The following is a 16988-nucleotide window of genomic DNA, read 5'->3' on the forward strand; positions in this document are numbered from 1 at the left end:
TGATTACAAGGCTCTTAAAGTGATCAACCCCCAATCACCCTACAATAAAAACAAACTGCTGTGCTAGCAGAGAGAAGGGGGTAGAGTAGATCCCCTTGGGTAAATGTGGGGCTGTAGGACGTTTAGTGGGACGGCACGGCGGTTTACACAGACCATCTGTTTGTCGCCATTGGGCTGGCATGCTGCAGCTTACAACAATTAACCACATGTGGCTTCTAATGTCTGTTCCATCTCTGTTCCATTGAGTGGTCTAGCTGGCCTCTATAGTGAGATTAAGCTTTCTCTGGCCCAGCCTCATAACAAAGAACTTCACTGCTGGGAGATCTCTTCCTATCTGCCCCATGACTACGGAGGGAATCATGTACGGATTTGGGCACTACTGTACGTTTGACCTGTGTACAGAGATCAGAGGCTGTCATGTTATACACTGAGTGTACAATACATTGTGCTCTTTCCATGACAGAGACTGACCAGGGGAATGCAGGTGAACGCTATGATCCCTTATTGATGTCACTTCAATCAGTGTAGACCAATGGGAGGAGACAGGTTAAAGAAGGATCTGTAAGCCTTGAGACAATTGAGACAGAATGTGTATGTGTGCCGTTCAGAGGGTGAAAAGATGTAAGTGCCTTTGAACGGGGTATGGTAGTAGGGTGCCGGGCGCACCGGTTTGTGTCAAGAACTGCAACGCTGCTGGGTTTTTCATGCTCAACAGTTTCCTGTGTGTATCAAGAATGGTCCACCACTCAAAGGACATCCAGACAACTTGACACAACTGTGGGAACCATTGGAGTCAACATGGGCCAGCATCCCTGTGGAACGCTTTTCAACACCTTGTAGAATCCATGACCCGACGGATTGAGGTTGTTCTGGGGGCAAAAGGGGAGGGTGCAACTCAATATTAAGAAGGTGTCTTTAATGTTTGGTATACTCAGTGTATGTGTGTGTGTATTATATTACATAGTGACCATCTATTACCGTGATAGTTCTGATTACCCAGGCACCCCTGGGCATTACCAACGTATGCTGCCTGGATCAGCAGCATATGGACATGTGAGTTAACAGACTCCAGGTGTGACTGTGAGATGTATCTTTCAGAATGTCAACACAGAGCATGTGCCAGGGGGGTGAAGTGGGCTTACTATGTATATCCTATCATCATATTATACAAGTCAATCTGTCTAATGTAATGTCCCACTGACTGGACAGAACTAAACAATGATGGCGGGCAGAGGGGCCCAGTCTGGCTTGTCCTTCACAGGAGTCCTAAGGATAACAGATCCTATCAACATCCCAAAATAGACCACTCTCTGAAGGCTAGCTGTTAATCAGACAGAGACACAGGGAGATGCAGGCACTAAAGATGGGATATGGGCTGGGGGCTTGGACAAGGACAGTGGTTGGGGCTGCAACAGGGGCTGGAGCTGGGGAATAGTGCTGGGGCTGATGCTGGGATAGGGGCTGGGGAATAGGGGATTTGGGCAGGGGCAGTGGCTGGGACAGCTGGGGGCTGGGATAGGGGCTTGGATAGGTGCTGGGACAGCTGGGGGCTGGGATAGGGGCTGGGACAGCTGGAGGCTGGGATAGGGGCTGGGACAGCTGGGGGCTGGGATAGGGTCTGGGACAGCTGGGGGCTGGGATAGGGTCTGGGACAGCTAGGGGCTGGGATAGGGTCTGGGACAGCTGGGGGCTGGGATAGGGGCTGGGACAGCTAGGGGCTGGGATAGGGGCTTGGATAGGTGCTGGGACAGCTGGGGGCTGGGATAGGGGCTGGGACAGCTGGGGGCTGGGATAGGGGCTGGGACAGCTAGGGGCTGGGATAGGGGCTTGGATAGGTGCTGGGACAGCTGGGGGCTGGGATAGGCTCTGGGACAGCTGCGGGCTGGGATAGGGGTTGGGACAGCTAGGGGCTGGGATAGGGTCTGGGACAGCTGGGGGCTGGGACAGCTGGGGGCTGGGATAGGCTCTGGGACAGCTGGGGGCTGGGACAGCTGGGGGCTGGGATAGGCTCTGGGACAGCTGGGGGCTGGGACAGCTGGGGGCTGGGATAGGGGTTGGGACAGCTAGGGGCTGGGACAGCTGGGGGCTGGGATAGGGGCTGGGACAGCTAGGGGCTGGGATAGGGGCTGGGACAGCTGGGGGCTGGGATAGGGTCTGGGGCTTGGACAGTGGTGTTGGAGAGTACTGACTTGACTTCAATGACTGATGATGAGAATTTCAGCAGGTTGCTAACTACTGCCCCTGACTGGGGAAAACAAAACAACTCCCTCAATCACTGCCTCAATTTGGAATGTTCCCAAACGACGTACAGGAAAGATAGCTTTACAATGAGCAGGAAAATGTTGCAAGTTCAACCCTGTCCGTCTGGCTAATTTATGGGTTGGCGAGGAGTCAGTTAGTGCTTGAAACACATTCCACTTCTTCTCTGCTGGATTTATCAAACATGCTCTCTGTTCAAAAAGAGAAAGCCTCCAGAAACGTGCTGTCGGGTCCGGAGCCAAGAGGTCTCTTGTAAAAAGATTGTTTATACAGGTGATAAAAAGGAGAACGGGAAAAAGGCTTAGGCCTAATAAAGGCTTTGGGAGGGTAATCCAGAGGTTTATCGAGTACAGAACATTATCTGCCTCCTCAATTAGTTATTCTTTACTTTGACCACTCACGTGGGAGTGGGAGGTTCTAGGGAGGTTGTAGGAAGGTTGTTGTGAAGTTGTAAATAGGTTGTAGGGCGGTTGTAGGGAGATTGTAGGGAGGTTGTAAGAAGGTTGTAGGGACGTTTTAGGGAGGTTGTAGGAAGGTTGTATAATACCTGGGACATGGACTGCCTCTTCTCCTTGCTGCGTTTGGTCAGGCTGTCCAGACCCTTGAGGGAAGAGAAGATACCCCTCTTGTTCCGTGTCCCCCGGGAAAGAGATTGGCAACGCCTCCGCAGGGTCGCCTCGTCACGGGTGCAGATCTGAGAACAGACATTAAAAGACACTTCTGTGGTTAGAGACTTATTTTATCTGTATAAAAAATCTGACCAGAGAACAGGCTGATGTTTTTTGATCATAATAAATATAGCAGCATTCAATAACATTCTTAATCGCTTTCTTAAACGGGGATAAATAACGAGTTTTCAATGGAACTGGTCCAGAGAACGTGTGAAATGTCAATGTCCCAAGTGGAGGGTTGATATGGGTGTAAAGCAGTAGATCACCAGGGCATGAAAGGAGGAGACAGAGAAGATCCCCAGGCGTCCCAGGGTGGTTTTGGAGGGCCGTCCGGCCACGGCCAGGAGACTCTTAGGGTTGGGGAGCTCACTGCCCTGCAGGCTGGCCAGGTAACAGCGCATCCGGAACAGGTCGATGTTGAACTTCTCCAGGTTTTGCTCCCATTGCTGGATCTGGGGAGAAACAGACAGACAGACAGGGTCACATCACAGTACACAGGGTTAGAGTCACTCTCAAGGTGACAGGATGACTTCTCCACCCTCTTATTGACAATGAGAGACCAGGCAAGGCAGAAACACATGCTCACAGTCACACCCAGAACCATATACAGTACATTGAGAGAGTTTGGCCAACTTTGACACAGTTCACCATGTTAGCAACCTTATTTCCAAAACTGTTGGTGATGTGACATTACACAAAGCAAAACAGCAGCGAATTTAAAAAAACGTTTTTAGTAATGAGATGTGGCTCTGGTCCCACCATAGCAGACAGAGGAAGACGAGGTGAGTCACATGGCTCATTGGAGCTATGCCACATAATCACATTAAATCGCCCTTATCCAACACACCCAGGGAAGAGGAACGATCATCTTCATTGGTGTGCTACAGAATAAAACGTCCTCCTCATCTTCATTGGTGTGTTACGCAATAAAACATCCTCCTCATCTTCATTGGTGTGCTACGGAATAAAACGCCCTCCTCATCTTCATTGGTGTGCTACGGAATAAAACGTCCTCCTCATCTTCATTGGTGTGCTACGGAATAAAACGTCCTCCTCATCTTCATTGGTGTGCTACGGAATAAAGCGTCCTCCTCATCCGCATTGGTGTGTGTTACGCAATAAAACATCCTCCTCATCTGCATTTGGTGTGTGTTCTGCAAAATGTCCCCCTCATCTGGGTTTCCCATTACAACAGACTTCTATGTGGAGTGGACCGAATGTGTTGTACTAGTCTGTTAGACTGAGAACATCTGGAATACAAATGACTTTCCTTATGTCATCTTGCTTGGGTCTGAAAGCATAAAACCCCAGTTTCAACAAACTCTGCTGCCAACACATCTGGGCTCATGTCAGTATGTTCCACAACCACAAGGAACGGTGTAATAACGTAATGATTTCAGCCATTACATGAACGTTCTAACTCGCAGGCTATGCGGACAGAAACAAGAAGATGTCATGCAGGTGTATATGTGTGGCTCTTCAGAGGGAGAATGGTCTGGTTTCCATGGAGCTCAGACACTGATGACTTAATAGGCCAATTTAACTAACTGCTTGTTTGAATGGCTAGGGCTAACAGTGGCCTCTGATCTTGACACACACACACACACACACACACACACACACACACACACACACACACACACACACACACACACACACACCAGTGCCTCACCTGGCTCTTGATGGCCTTCCTGTTCCTCTGGTCACTGATGACAGACAGCTGCAACTCAGCCATCTTCTTCATCTTGCTGTCCATGTCTATCTTCTGCAGCAGGGCGCCAGTCTGGCTCCTCAGTAACCGCACTGTGTCCTCCTTCCCCTGTCTCTTAGCCAGCAGAGAGGCGCTGGCAGAGTGGATGGCTGTCACCCAGTTCTCCAGGTCTGTCTGATTAGCAGCCTGCGGGGAGGAATGAGGCCAGGTGACACAGTGCCATGGAGTAGGGGAACATGGGGCCAGGTGACACAGTGTCAGGCTAAGGGAAGGGCAGGGGAACATGGTTCCAGGTGACACAGTGCCAGGCTAAGGGAAGGGCAGAGGAACATGGGGCCAGGTGACACATTGCCAGGCTAAGGGAAGGGCAGGGGAACATGGGGCCAGGTGACACATTGCCAGGCTAAGGGAAGGGCAGAGGAACATGGGGCCAGTTGACACAGTGTCAGGCCAAGGGAAGGGCAGGGGAACATGGGGCCAGGTTAACAGTGCCAGGCTAAGGGAAGGGCAGAGGAACATGGGGCCAGGTGACACAGTGCCAGGCTAAGGGAAGGGCAGAGGAACATGGGGCCAGGTTAACAGTGCCAGGCCAAGGGAAGGGGAACATGGGGCCAGGTGACACAGTGCCCGGCCAAGGGAAGGGCAGGGGAACATGTGGACAGGTGACAGTGCAAGGCCAAGGGAAGGGCAGGGGAACATGGGGCCAGGTGACACAGTGCCATGCCAAGGGAAGGGCAGGGGAACATGGGGACAGGTGACACAGTGTCAGCCTAAGGGAACTGCAGGGGAACATGGTTGTCATTGCTCTGCTTTCTCTCTCATTCATCACATTCATCACTTTCGCTATAAGGCTTCACTCCCTCAGTGCCTCAGTGCAACAGGCCAAGGTTTCCCCGTTGCCATGGTGATGTTGGGTAGATACAGCCCTGCGGGGTGATTTGTGTGTCTGGTAAACACTTGGTAACTGAATCAAATGAATGTTACTCTCTGAGAAAAAGAAGGTGCTTTCAACGCTCGTAAAACTGAGTGTAATGCACATTCAAGAGAAAAGACCTTCCCTCTTGAATGTGGAAAAATGAGGCAAACAACCCTATTCCCAAACAGACACACTGGATGCATCCAAAATGGCACCCTATTCCTAACATGCACTACTTTTGACCAGGACCCACAGGGTCATATAGGGAAATAGGGTGGCATTTAGGAAGCTATCTGTAAATAGCACACCCAACTACCTCATCCCCAGATTATTACTTACCCTCTTGCACCCTGGTATCTCTACTTGCACATCATCATCTGCACATCTATCACTCCAGTATTAATGCTAAAATTGTAATTATTTCACCTCTAGGGCCTATTTATTGCCTACCTCCCTACTCTTCTACATTTGCACACACTGTACATAGATTTTTCTAATTTTATTTTATTTTGTACTATTGACTGTACGTTTGTTTATGTGTAACTCTGTGTTGTTGTTTATGTCACACTGCTTTGCTTTATCTTGGCCAGGTTGCAGTTGTAAATGAGAACTTGTTCTCAACTGGCCTACTTGTGTCAAGACTTCTGCCGAAGTCGATGCCTCTCCTTGTTCGGGTGGTGCTCGGCGGTCGACGTCACCGGTCTTCTAGCCATCATTGATCCATTTGTCATTTTTCCATTGGTTTTGTCTTGTCTTCCTACACACCTGGTTTCAATCCCATTCATTACCTGTTGTGTATTTAACCCTCTGTTTCCCCTCATGTCTTTGTCAGAGATTGTTTTATGTTCAGTTCGTGTTGTTTTTGTATTTGGTGCACGACGGGTCCTCGTACCCAGTTTGTTTCATTAGTATTTATGGTTTTGGAGTTATGTTTTGTTTGATTAAATTACTCCATTTTACCAAGTTTAATTCCAGGTTGTGACAACCTGGTTAAATAAAGGTGAAATAAAAATGTCAAACATTTAAAAATCATACACGACTAGTCGACTCAGATCAGCCAGTAGGGAGGTTTTTCCCAACACTGCCATTTCACCCTCTTATAGAACACACACTGTAACAATGGAGCTGTAAAGCTGACACTACACCCAGACAGGACATAACCAACACCAACGCAGTCATTACCAAGCAAAAACAACAGCACAGCAAATCCTAAAAAGCAGATGTCCAGCCTAGTCCATACTTGTGCTTGTCCCATAGCAGGAGCTGTAACAAACCCTCTCAACAGACTGCAGTCTGAGTAGAAAGCACAACCCTGTCACCGGGGCCTGTGAGACAGGAGCAGGAAATACAGCAGAAACCCATTAAACCCCCCAAAATGTTTCCTCTCAGCCATTCACACTGTTCTCTAAGAAAAAGAGAACATCCTACAAATAAACAAGAGACAAGCTCAGAGTGTTATAATGTCCCATTTGTAAAGACTAAATCAACACGATGATGTACTGCAGATTCAAACATGACAGGTGCCTCCATTGACGGCACAACAGTCGGTGTGGAACTAACCTCATCCCCAGGCTATTGTGCAGAGTTCACAGTGCATACGATAGCGCAGGGGTATTCCACTACTATTTGGAGAAGGTCCGGTCACACATTTCCGAGGTGGCAAAGGTCCAGATGGATAATGTCATTTAACAGCGTGGGAACAAACCCCCACCTCACAATCCATGCGACCCCAAACTGTTCACACCCCTCTTGTTGGCGGAGAGAAAATGTTGCAGTTTTAAAGCTAATTTCCAGCAATTCTACACATTTTGCTATGGGACAGAGATTCTTTTTTTCTGTTTTAAAGCTAATTTACTGCAATTATATGCAATCTTCCCTGTCTTATGTGTGTTTAAATGATACCAGGGGTCGAAGCCTGACCCAGCAGAAAATAAAATATGTATATAATAATAATGTTTTTTTAAATCACCCTGTTCTGGGTCCAGATCCGCTCTGCGGTCCGCCAGCTGGGTGTGGAGGCTATACCTCATATAGCTACTGTACATCCGAGCTTGGGGAGAAATCTGTGTGTGAGCCTCGGGTAGAACGTACCTGCAACAGATAGACATCTCCGTAGCCGTTGCTCAGGCAGAAGACGTTCTCCTTCTTGGGGTGTTCAGGGATCGCCTGGACTATGCTGTCCTCAGCAAGCAGGGTGTAGCACGGGGACAGCTCCTGCTCGGGACAGCTACTTTTCCCATAGGTCTCATAGAACAGGAGGGTACACCCTGTATGCACCAGGGAGGAGAGGAGGCTTCAGCTAACACACAGCTTTAATGGGGAATACCTACAGAACATATATCTAACAGAGTGCATGCAACCTTTATTTAACCAGGTTGGCCAATGGTGGTCAGAAGACTTCTTTCCCAAGGGGGACCTAGTCAGCATCCCAAATGGCACCCTATTCCTTTTATAGCCCTAGTGGCTCTGGTCAAAAGAAGTGCACTATATAGGGAATAGGGTGCCATTTGGGATGTACCCCTATTGTCTGTATGTATTACAGGTTATTTCCAGTGTGTGTAGGTGGAAGGCGGAGGGAGCCCTACCTTTGAGCGTGACCCAGTACTGCCGCCACTTCCTGCGGGCCACGAGCTCCAGCTTCCTGTCCTTATGCAGGGTGAGGAGGGGTTTGATGGAGAGCCAGCCGGCCCTGCGTACCACCCCCTGCTCCTTCTCAAACAGCAGATCCAGCTGTTCCAGAGAGCCCAGGGAGCCACTGCCACTACTCTCTCCCTGTTCCCCCACTCCTATTCCCCTTGCTCTTCCCATGTCCTCCCCCTCTCCATCCTCCGAGGGCTCGGTCCGCTCCGTCCCGCTGTTGCCTCCTGTCTCCAGCTCCTGCATGAAATTCTCATAGATGTTCTGCCGCAAGGCGTCACTGTGGCTCTGTTGGCCCCTGGAGGCCCCAGAGCGGACTGACAGGGTCTGGGTGTGGAGGGAGTTCCATACTGGACCAGTTACCTGGGAGCTGGAGTCACCTAAGCCAGGATCCACTCCAATGATAAAGCCTTCACTGGCCTCACTGCCATAAGGCTCCTAGGGAGAGAGAGAACGAGAGTAAGAAAGCGAGAGAGAGAGTAAGAGAGAGAGATCAGGATGGTTTTGAGGAGGAAAACAAGTCTGAATAGTTAACTAACTAGACCTTTGTGTGTAAAGTTAAACGATAATCTTACAATATCACAAGATCAGGAACACAGAAGAGGCACATTTTCATCTATTTCTTGACTACCAATTCCTGAACAGTAGGCAATTGTTGTCTATTTCTATTAGAAAACAATATGAAATGTATCGTGAGATACTCTAACATGATATTGTAAAATATTTTTGCAACAATCAGTCCCCTATAATAACAGCCTGGAATTTCCCTGGTACGGGTAACAGAACACATGGAAATTATCCAAACATTCTTGTGACTTGCCCCGCCTAAACATGTTAAAGGTTTCTTGTGACCAACAAATTAACAAAACCAGGACCTAGTCTTAGATTGCGACCCAAAAGGAATCAGGCCCACAGATGAAAGGGTAAAATAGTTCTAGTGTAGGTATCTTTGGGTGTGAATGAGTACTCTCGAGTCTTGACCCACTGACCTAAAGCTCTTACATGCTGTATCTATGAATTCATTTCCATTCCTACTGGAACAAGACAAAGCCCATCTTAACATCACTGGTTCAGTAGAACGGCGACCGTAATCTCTCATTAATAGCGAACAATAAACACTTTCTCCTGTCAGAGAAAGGTAGAGGGCTCCTCTTACATAGCCAGGAGGCGGGGTCTCAGCCTGCTATACAATACAGAGAAAGGTAGAGGGCTCCTCTTACATAGCCAGGAGACGGGGTCTCAGCCTGCTGTACAATACAGAGAAAGGTAGAGGGCTCCTCTTACATAGCCAGGAGGCGGGGTCTCAGCCTGCTGTACAATACAGAGAAAGGTAGAGGGCTCCTCTTACATAGCCAGGAGGCGGGGTCTCAGCCTGCTGTACAATACAGAGAAAGGTAGAGGGCTCCTCTTACATAGCCAGGAGGCGGGGTCTCAGCCTGCTGTACAATACAGAGAAAGGTAGAGGGCTCCTCTTACATAGCCAGGAGGCGGGGTCTCAGCCTGCTATACAATACAGAGAAAGGTAGAGGGCTCCTCTTACATAGCCAGGAGGCGGGGTCTCAGTCTGCTATACAATACAGAGAAAGGTAGAGGGCTCCTCTTACATAGCCAGGAGGCGGGGTCTCAGCCTGCTATACAATACAGAGAAAGGTAGAGGGCTCCTCTTACATAGCCAGGAGGCGGGGTCTCAGCCTGCTGTACAATACAGAGAAAGGTAGAGGGCTCCTCTTACATAGCCAGGAGGCGGGGTCTCAGCCTGCTATACAATACAGAGAAAGGTAGAGGGCTTCTCTTACATAGCCAGGAGGCGGGGCCTCAGCCTGCTATACAATACAGAGAAAGGTAGAGGGCTCCTCTTACATAGCCAGGAGGCGGGGTCTCAGCCTGCTATACAATACAGAGAAAGGTAGAGGGCTCCTTTTACATAGCCAGGAGGCGGGGTCTCAGCCTGCAATACAATATAGAGAAAGGTAGAGGGCTCCTCTTACATAGTCAGGAGGCGGGGTCTCAGACTGCTATACAATACAGAGAAAGGTAGAGGGCTCCTCTTACATAGCCAGGAGGCGGGGTCTCAGCCTGCTATACAATACAGAGAAAAAACGCAATGGAGTCATATAACACCATCATTATTACCTTACATCCTCTTGTCCACTGTCGACAAATAAAGGCTGTTCACAGCAGTATTTTAGCTCAAGTAATGCTGGAAAATGCTTGGTCATGTGTGACTCTGGCCTAATTAATTATCCTGCGACAAAAGAAGCAGGGAAGATTTCCTTTCTGACCTTTGAAATCTTTCCCCTCAAATTCGACACAAAGCCTTAAGGAGACGTACATTTCATCTGTCATAATGATGTAAGGTTCTGAAACGTTTGTTAGTATTTAACAGTCATAGGATGATGTTTGACAGAGAGATATTCCTGTGACACTGCAGTGTTCTGCTTCATCTGATTGGTTCTAAGAGCCAACGGCCATCAGCCAATCACGTTGACCAAAACAACCTGAACAATGAGATTACCATCACACATAGTCAGCCTGCAGTCTCATGTCATAGATAACTGGCAACAGGTCATCTGATAAAGAGTCTACAGTACATGTCCAGTCTTACTCCCTTTCCCCCTTCACTATATACCCTCCCCTCCTCCTTCCATCTCCCCTTTCTTCCCCTCCTTCCTAACCTGTAGTCTTCTCTTCTTCCTGCTTAGACTTCCTGTCCAGTCGCCGAGGCGCCGGATTCGGCTCTTCAGGTTGTCCTTCCTGCTGTTGCTGACGACGATGGCGGTAGGCTCGGTGGCGACCCTCCTGCAGGGCAGCGTGTGACTGTGAGCGGAGGAGTAGCACTGGTCGCCCAACTCTGAGCTCTCCTCCTGGTCGCCCACGTCCAGGGTCAGCACCGAGGCCAGCGACGCCCGGCGCTGGGGGATGTCCTGGAAGTGAGGGGTGGGGTATGTAGCCACCATGCTGAGGTCAGATAGGGACACGGGAGGGGAGATGAGGCTAAACTGACTCTGCTCCGGGTAGAGAATCATAGAATCTCCGATGCCACTGTCCTCAGTGCGGCCCAAAGAGCAAGAGTTATACCCGTTGCTGTTAAACCCTCGGCTTGCATATTGTCCATTACTATCCATGGTCTGGAAGAGGAGGTTGGGGTTGAACCCCGGGGACATGTCCTCAATACGGGCGGATGAGAAGGTGTTGTAGTCGCAGCCCGTCTCCTCAGTGCGTGTGGAGGAGTAGGTGGTGTAGCCACTACTGTTGTCCCTCGTTGTGGTCTGACTACATGTGAACACATTATTGTTGAGCTCTGTGGTGTTCCCCCAAGGAGAGTCGTACCAGGAGCCCTCGGAGCTGAGCGAGCTACCCTTACTGGTCCTAGTCAGAGAGGGCTCTGGGGCTGCTACTGCATTGTGGCTGTGGCCTGACAGACCCTGGGCCTCCAGAGACATCCTCCTGGCATTGGTGAACTCCACACGCATGCTGCCGTTATTACTGAGGAGCACCTTGGGGCTGCTGCGGCTCTCTATTGGCTCACACAGAGAAGTCATCTCAGGGGTGCGCTGCCCGTTAGCACCGAGACCGTTCACATTCTCCCCGCTACTCTCCAGGAAACCACCGCCGTTATGACCACTGCTTTTCCTGGTCACTTGGGAGCTGTCCCCTCTGCCACAACACTGCGGAGAGCTGGACTTCAGCTTGGCTCCTGGGGGCCCTCTCAGTCCCCTGCCCTCCTTGGTGATGTGGTGCTCGTAGTGTTGCGACAAGCCATAAGGCTGGTTGTGAGTGATCTTCTGCTGGGGCAGGCAGACCCTCCCTCCCATGCCTCTGGTTTTGTACTCCTGGCCGCCCCCCTCGCTGCCCCTCCACCAGCTATTGGGGGACAGGACCTCCTCCTTAATGGAGTGGAACTTTAGAGAGCAGGGTTTGGGTTTCCCAGGGACGTTGAAGTTGCTGTACTGGCTGTCAGTGTTTCCCATTCTGATCTGTAGTAGGGCAGAAGACAAAACATCAGCATGAGAGATAATCAAGAGAGAATGCCAATAATCACACTTCCATCCACAGTAAAGTCATATCGTGGAAACAGGAATTTGTTAGTTCGACTTGGCGGGGTCTTTTTGTGTCGCTAAAATGAATTATGCGGGAAATGGTGGTGGAAATGACTTTTTACGCAAATATTGATATAATAACCATCATATCAAAGTCAAGCGATGATATGGTGTGTGGTCCTCCCACTACGACTCAGAAAACCATGCAGTTTATTAGGCAACAAATGAAATAAGTTATGATGAACTTCACAGGGTGGTGAAAGTGTACGGTGATGAGCTTGATGCTCCTTTCCAATAAATATTGAAGGTGACATGATGATCGATGCTTGACTGCCATCTGACAAAAAGTTCAATGGTTAAAAAAAAAAGTTCAATTAAATTAAATTAAATCACATAAAGGTAAATACAATTAAATGAAATCACATACATTTTAATAAAACTAAATTAAATCACGAGGTTACATTAAAACAAAAGCACATAAAAACAACAACTACAGTATACACACACCAGCTGTAAAGTTATCTTACCACTTGGTGTCTATCCTCAGGACAAACTCAGACACTATTCTGCATAGTCCGTCTCAGCAGCGCTAGCTGGGCTCTGTCCTGTTGTGTGAGCTCTTCAGAACTCAGCACCGCTCTCACACTCACACAAACAGCTGCTCACTCGCTTGCTCTCTCTATCTCTCTCTGTGTCTCCAACTCATCTGTAGGGAAACAGAGGAGGGAGGGACTTCAGTTAGTTCCACACACACAGTCTGCCTTGTATGTGAGCCCACTGTGGTTAGGAGGACCCCCTTTGCAACCCCCACTCTAAATCTAAACACCCCTTGTTCCTTGGCTTGGCCACCCCCCCACTCCACTCAGCCTCCTTCCATGACGTACTGCTACTGAGCTGCTGAACAGACTTTTTAAAAGCGGACTTCATTCTGTCGCCTGTTTATTTTGGTTCTCAGGAATTCCGAGCAATTTCCTTTCCTTTTTAAAAACAGAAACCCTCGACTCTAAGACCGTTCAGTTTAAGTTATCAGACAAGGCTTTTTCAACATCACCGTGAGCAACGTCTCTAAGTCAGATTTAAGTTAGAAATCTCCCAACAACTCAAGATCAAGCCAAACAGGATGAGAGAGAACATATCTATAAGGTAAAACAATTACAGACATTTTGAAATACAATGACATCAACCCCAGTGTTTCCTGAAATAGATAAACCCTCAGAGTATTGTCCAGAGTTCTCATTTCCTGAGAGAGACAGAGAGGGGTCAGAGGTCGGAGTGGCCTAAGGTGCACCGTGTTCCATCAGTAAACTATAGCAGCACTATGCCTGTCCTGGAGAGGAGAGAAGGAGAGGAGAGGAGGAGGAGGACATAGCCCTTGGTTACACAAAGCAGGGTGAGAATACCTCACACCGCTGACCATAAACACATCCACAACCTTTGACCCCTTCAATTACACCCAACAGGAAGCAACGATCAGGAACCTTTGAACGCCTAGTCTGATGGCAGAGAAAATAGTAACTGGTTGACTCCAGTCATTAGGCTACATTCTAGAATGTTGAGGAGGACAGAAGAACAGCAAAGTCATTATCACATCTGTCATTCAGAGCAGCAGAGGGACAGATTGTATTCGGTACTCGCTGTCTGTGTTAAAAGGCCGATGGGCTGCGCTTTCAGCCAGTCAATGGTCTGCCACTTGGCTGGGACCCTAGACTATGGGCCTGTGTGGTGGGCAGAACTGTGGAACCGGCGCTTTGTGACACAGTTGTCGGCTTGCGCTGCAGACAAGGAGGCCATGAATGGTTAAAGGTGCAAGCAGGTGGCGGTCAACACTTTTGTTGTGCCTCTCCTATAGGCCACCTGCTCCCTTGCAGGGGAAGCCCCATCACCCCTATGTCACCCTTGACCCTGGCATTCTTCAATCACAATGAGCCCCTGGTGCAGAACTCCACAACGGCCATATTGATAAGCTGCAGACCATACTATTTACCAAGAGAGTTTCATCCAAATTTTTCATAGCTGTCTATTTACAACCACAAATCGATGCTGATACTAAGACCGCACTCAATGAGCTGTATAGGACCATAAACACACATGGAAATGCACATCCAGACGTGGAGCACCAAGTGGCCGGTGATTTTGTTGCAGGGGAACTGAAATCTGTCTTTTCACATTTTTTACCAGCATGTCACCTGTGCAACTAGAGGCAAAAACTCTAGATCACCTTTACTCCACACACAGAAACACATACAAAGCTCTCCCTTGCCCTCCATTTGGCAAATCTGCCCATAACTATCCTCCTGATTCCTGCTTACAAGCAAAAACTCATACAGAAAGTACCAGTGACGCGCTCAGTACGGAAGTGGTTCGATGGAGCGGATGCTAAGCTATAGGACTATTATATGTTCCAGGATTCATCCAATAACATTGATGAGTACCACATCAGTCACTGGCTTAATTAATAAGTGCATCGACGATGTCGTCCTCACACTGACCGTACATACATACATATCCCAACCAGAAGCCATGGATTACAGGCAATCCGCACTGAGATAAAGGCTAGAGCTACCACTTTCAAGGAGAGGGACACTAATACGCTTATAATAAATCCCACTACCACCTCCGACAAGCCATCAAACAGTCAAAATATCAATAAAGGACTAAGATTGAATCGTACTACACCGGCTCCGACACTATTAAGGACTACAAAGGGAAGCACAGCTGCGAGCTGCCCAGTGACACAAGCCTACCAGACGGGCTAAATGACTTCTATGCTCGCTTCGAGGAAAGCAACAATGAAGCATGCATGAGAGCACCAGCTGTTCCAGACGACTGTGTGATTAAGCTCTCCGTAGCCGATGAGAGTAAGACCTTTAAACAGGTCAACATTCACAAGGCTGCAGGGCCAGACGGATTACCAGGACGTGTACTCCGAGCATGCGCTGACCAGTGTCTTCACTGAAATTTCCAACCTGTCCCTGACCGAGTCTGTAATACCAACATGTTTCAATCAGATTACCATAGTCCCTGTGCCCAAGAACACCAAGGTAAGCTGCCCAAATTACTACTGACCTATAGCACTCATGTCTGTAGCCAAGAAGTGCTTTGAAAGACTGGTCATGACTCACGTCAACAACATTATCCCAGAAACCCTAGACCCACTCCAATTTGCATACCACTCCAACAGATCAAATTATTTGTTCTATTTCTATTGTTATTTATTTTAACTAAAAAAATATATATATTTTTCAATTTCAATTTTTTTTTTTTTTACTTTGTATATTTTCTTTATTTCTATTTTATTATTATTATTTTTTTTACTTCAGTTTAATTTAGTAAATACTTTCTTAACACATATTTTTCTTAAAACTGCATTTTTGGTTAAAGGGCTTGTATGTAAGCACTTCACTGTAAGGTAACACCTGTTGTATTCGGCGCATGTGACAAATAACATTTGAGGGGATAGAGAGCTGGCACAGACAGAGAGCAACCTGGCAGCGTTCCAAATGGACCGCTAAAACCTGGCACAGACTCTTCTCTTCATCAACTTTATGTCATTAGAACCCATCTGCGGTGGACGAGAACTCCCAACTAAAAATCTACTACTATGAGCTAATATTGTAATAACACACAAGCTGAAGCTTACTTTATGACTACAGTACATATGAATCATCAGACTGAGAATGGAATTATTCATTGTAAATGGACACGTTCACAGAAAAATGCAAAATGATTAAATAAACTATCAGAAAGTTGTTTAAAATAATACCGTGTATGTAGAGTTGTTAAAAATCATTCTTTAACCAGGCTCCTCCCCTTCATCTACACTACTTGAAATGGATTTAGTAAGTGGCATCAATAAGCGATCATAGCTTTCACCTAGATTCACCTGGTCAGTATATGTCAGGGAAAGAGCAGGTGTTCTTAATGTTTTGTATACTCAGTGTACACCATAACCATTGCAGAAGAAATTCATCACCATTTATGGCCATGATGAGTTCATATTCCCAAAGTAGCCATAAACAAATGACCATGCGCATCTCTCATTTAATTGGGCCTATTAGATAGGCTATTAATCTCTCATTTAATTGGGCCTATTAGATAGGCTATTAATCTCTCATTTAATTGGGCCTATTAGATAGGCTATTCATCTCTCATTTAATTGGGCCTATTAGATAGGCTATTAATCTCTCATTTAATTGGGCCTATTAGATAGGCTATTATAATTTCTACTTTTTGTTCTCTTTGCTCTGAGAATGGGAGGATGGTTCATAACATACATTAGAATTTAACAGGTGAACAGACAGTTGATATTTTGCAGTGAAGTGCGTAGACTACCACTGTAAGTATAGCCTACTCTAGTGAAAAATATTAGAAGAGTATACGTTTCAGAATTCACAGGCAATGTTGCATATTTAGGTTGGGGAAAACAGTAAATGCAAAACATTACTGAATTCAAACTGTCTACATGTGCACAACAATTTACAATAGTTTTTGTGTTTCAGAAGTGGTCAGATAGTTTACAGCAAATGTCCCTGCAAAAGAAAACATTATGCCAACACCTCCAAAGACATTTGAACAAGTTCACCATTGTTATTTATTTTAGATACTGTCTTGGCATAATTCCTATACTTCTGAAGTATACAGCAATTAAGGACGTAATTGTCAAATCTCAATATTTTTGTGCGTGAACAGTCTTTTCAGAAATGGCACGCGCAGATATTTAGTGTAAATTTTACGCAACTGTTATAAATGAGGCC

At 47.4% G+C, this 16988-nt stretch overlaps 1 protein-coding gene across 3 annotated transcripts in view; it reads right to left on the bottom strand.

The window, feature by feature from the left end:
- The window catches only part of LOC110529190 (T-lymphoma invasion and metastasis-inducing protein 2), a 56439-nt gene that overhangs the window by 15009 nt on the left and 24442 nt on the right, over positions 1-16988 (bottom strand). For 2 of the 3 annotated variants that reach the window (XM_036984844.1, XM_036984842.1), the window contains exons 2-8: positions 12762-12940; positions 10870-12171; positions 8143-8632; positions 7649-7824; positions 4603-4827; positions 3197-3382; positions 2807-2953 (exon numbers count right to left, since the gene is read on the bottom strand). In XM_036984844.1, the coding sequence (XP_036840739.1) occupies positions 2807-2953; positions 3197-3382; positions 4603-4827; positions 7649-7824; positions 8143-8632; positions 10870-12165 (2520 nt within the window). In that variant the 5' untranslated portion in view covers positions 12166-12171; positions 12762-12940. The remainder of the gene's footprint in view (positions 1-2806; positions 2954-3196; positions 3383-4602; positions 4828-7648; positions 7825-8142; positions 8633-10869; positions 12172-12761; positions 12941-16988) is intronic. The other variant, XM_036984843.1, reaches the window with a different exon arrangement.

This window comes from Oncorhynchus mykiss, chromosome 8 (genome assembly GCF_013265735.2).
Source record: "Oncorhynchus mykiss isolate Arlee chromosome 8, USDA_OmykA_1.1, whole genome shotgun sequence".
NCBI classification, from domain to species: Eukaryota; Metazoa; Chordata; class Actinopteri; order Salmoniformes; family Salmonidae; genus Oncorhynchus; species Oncorhynchus mykiss.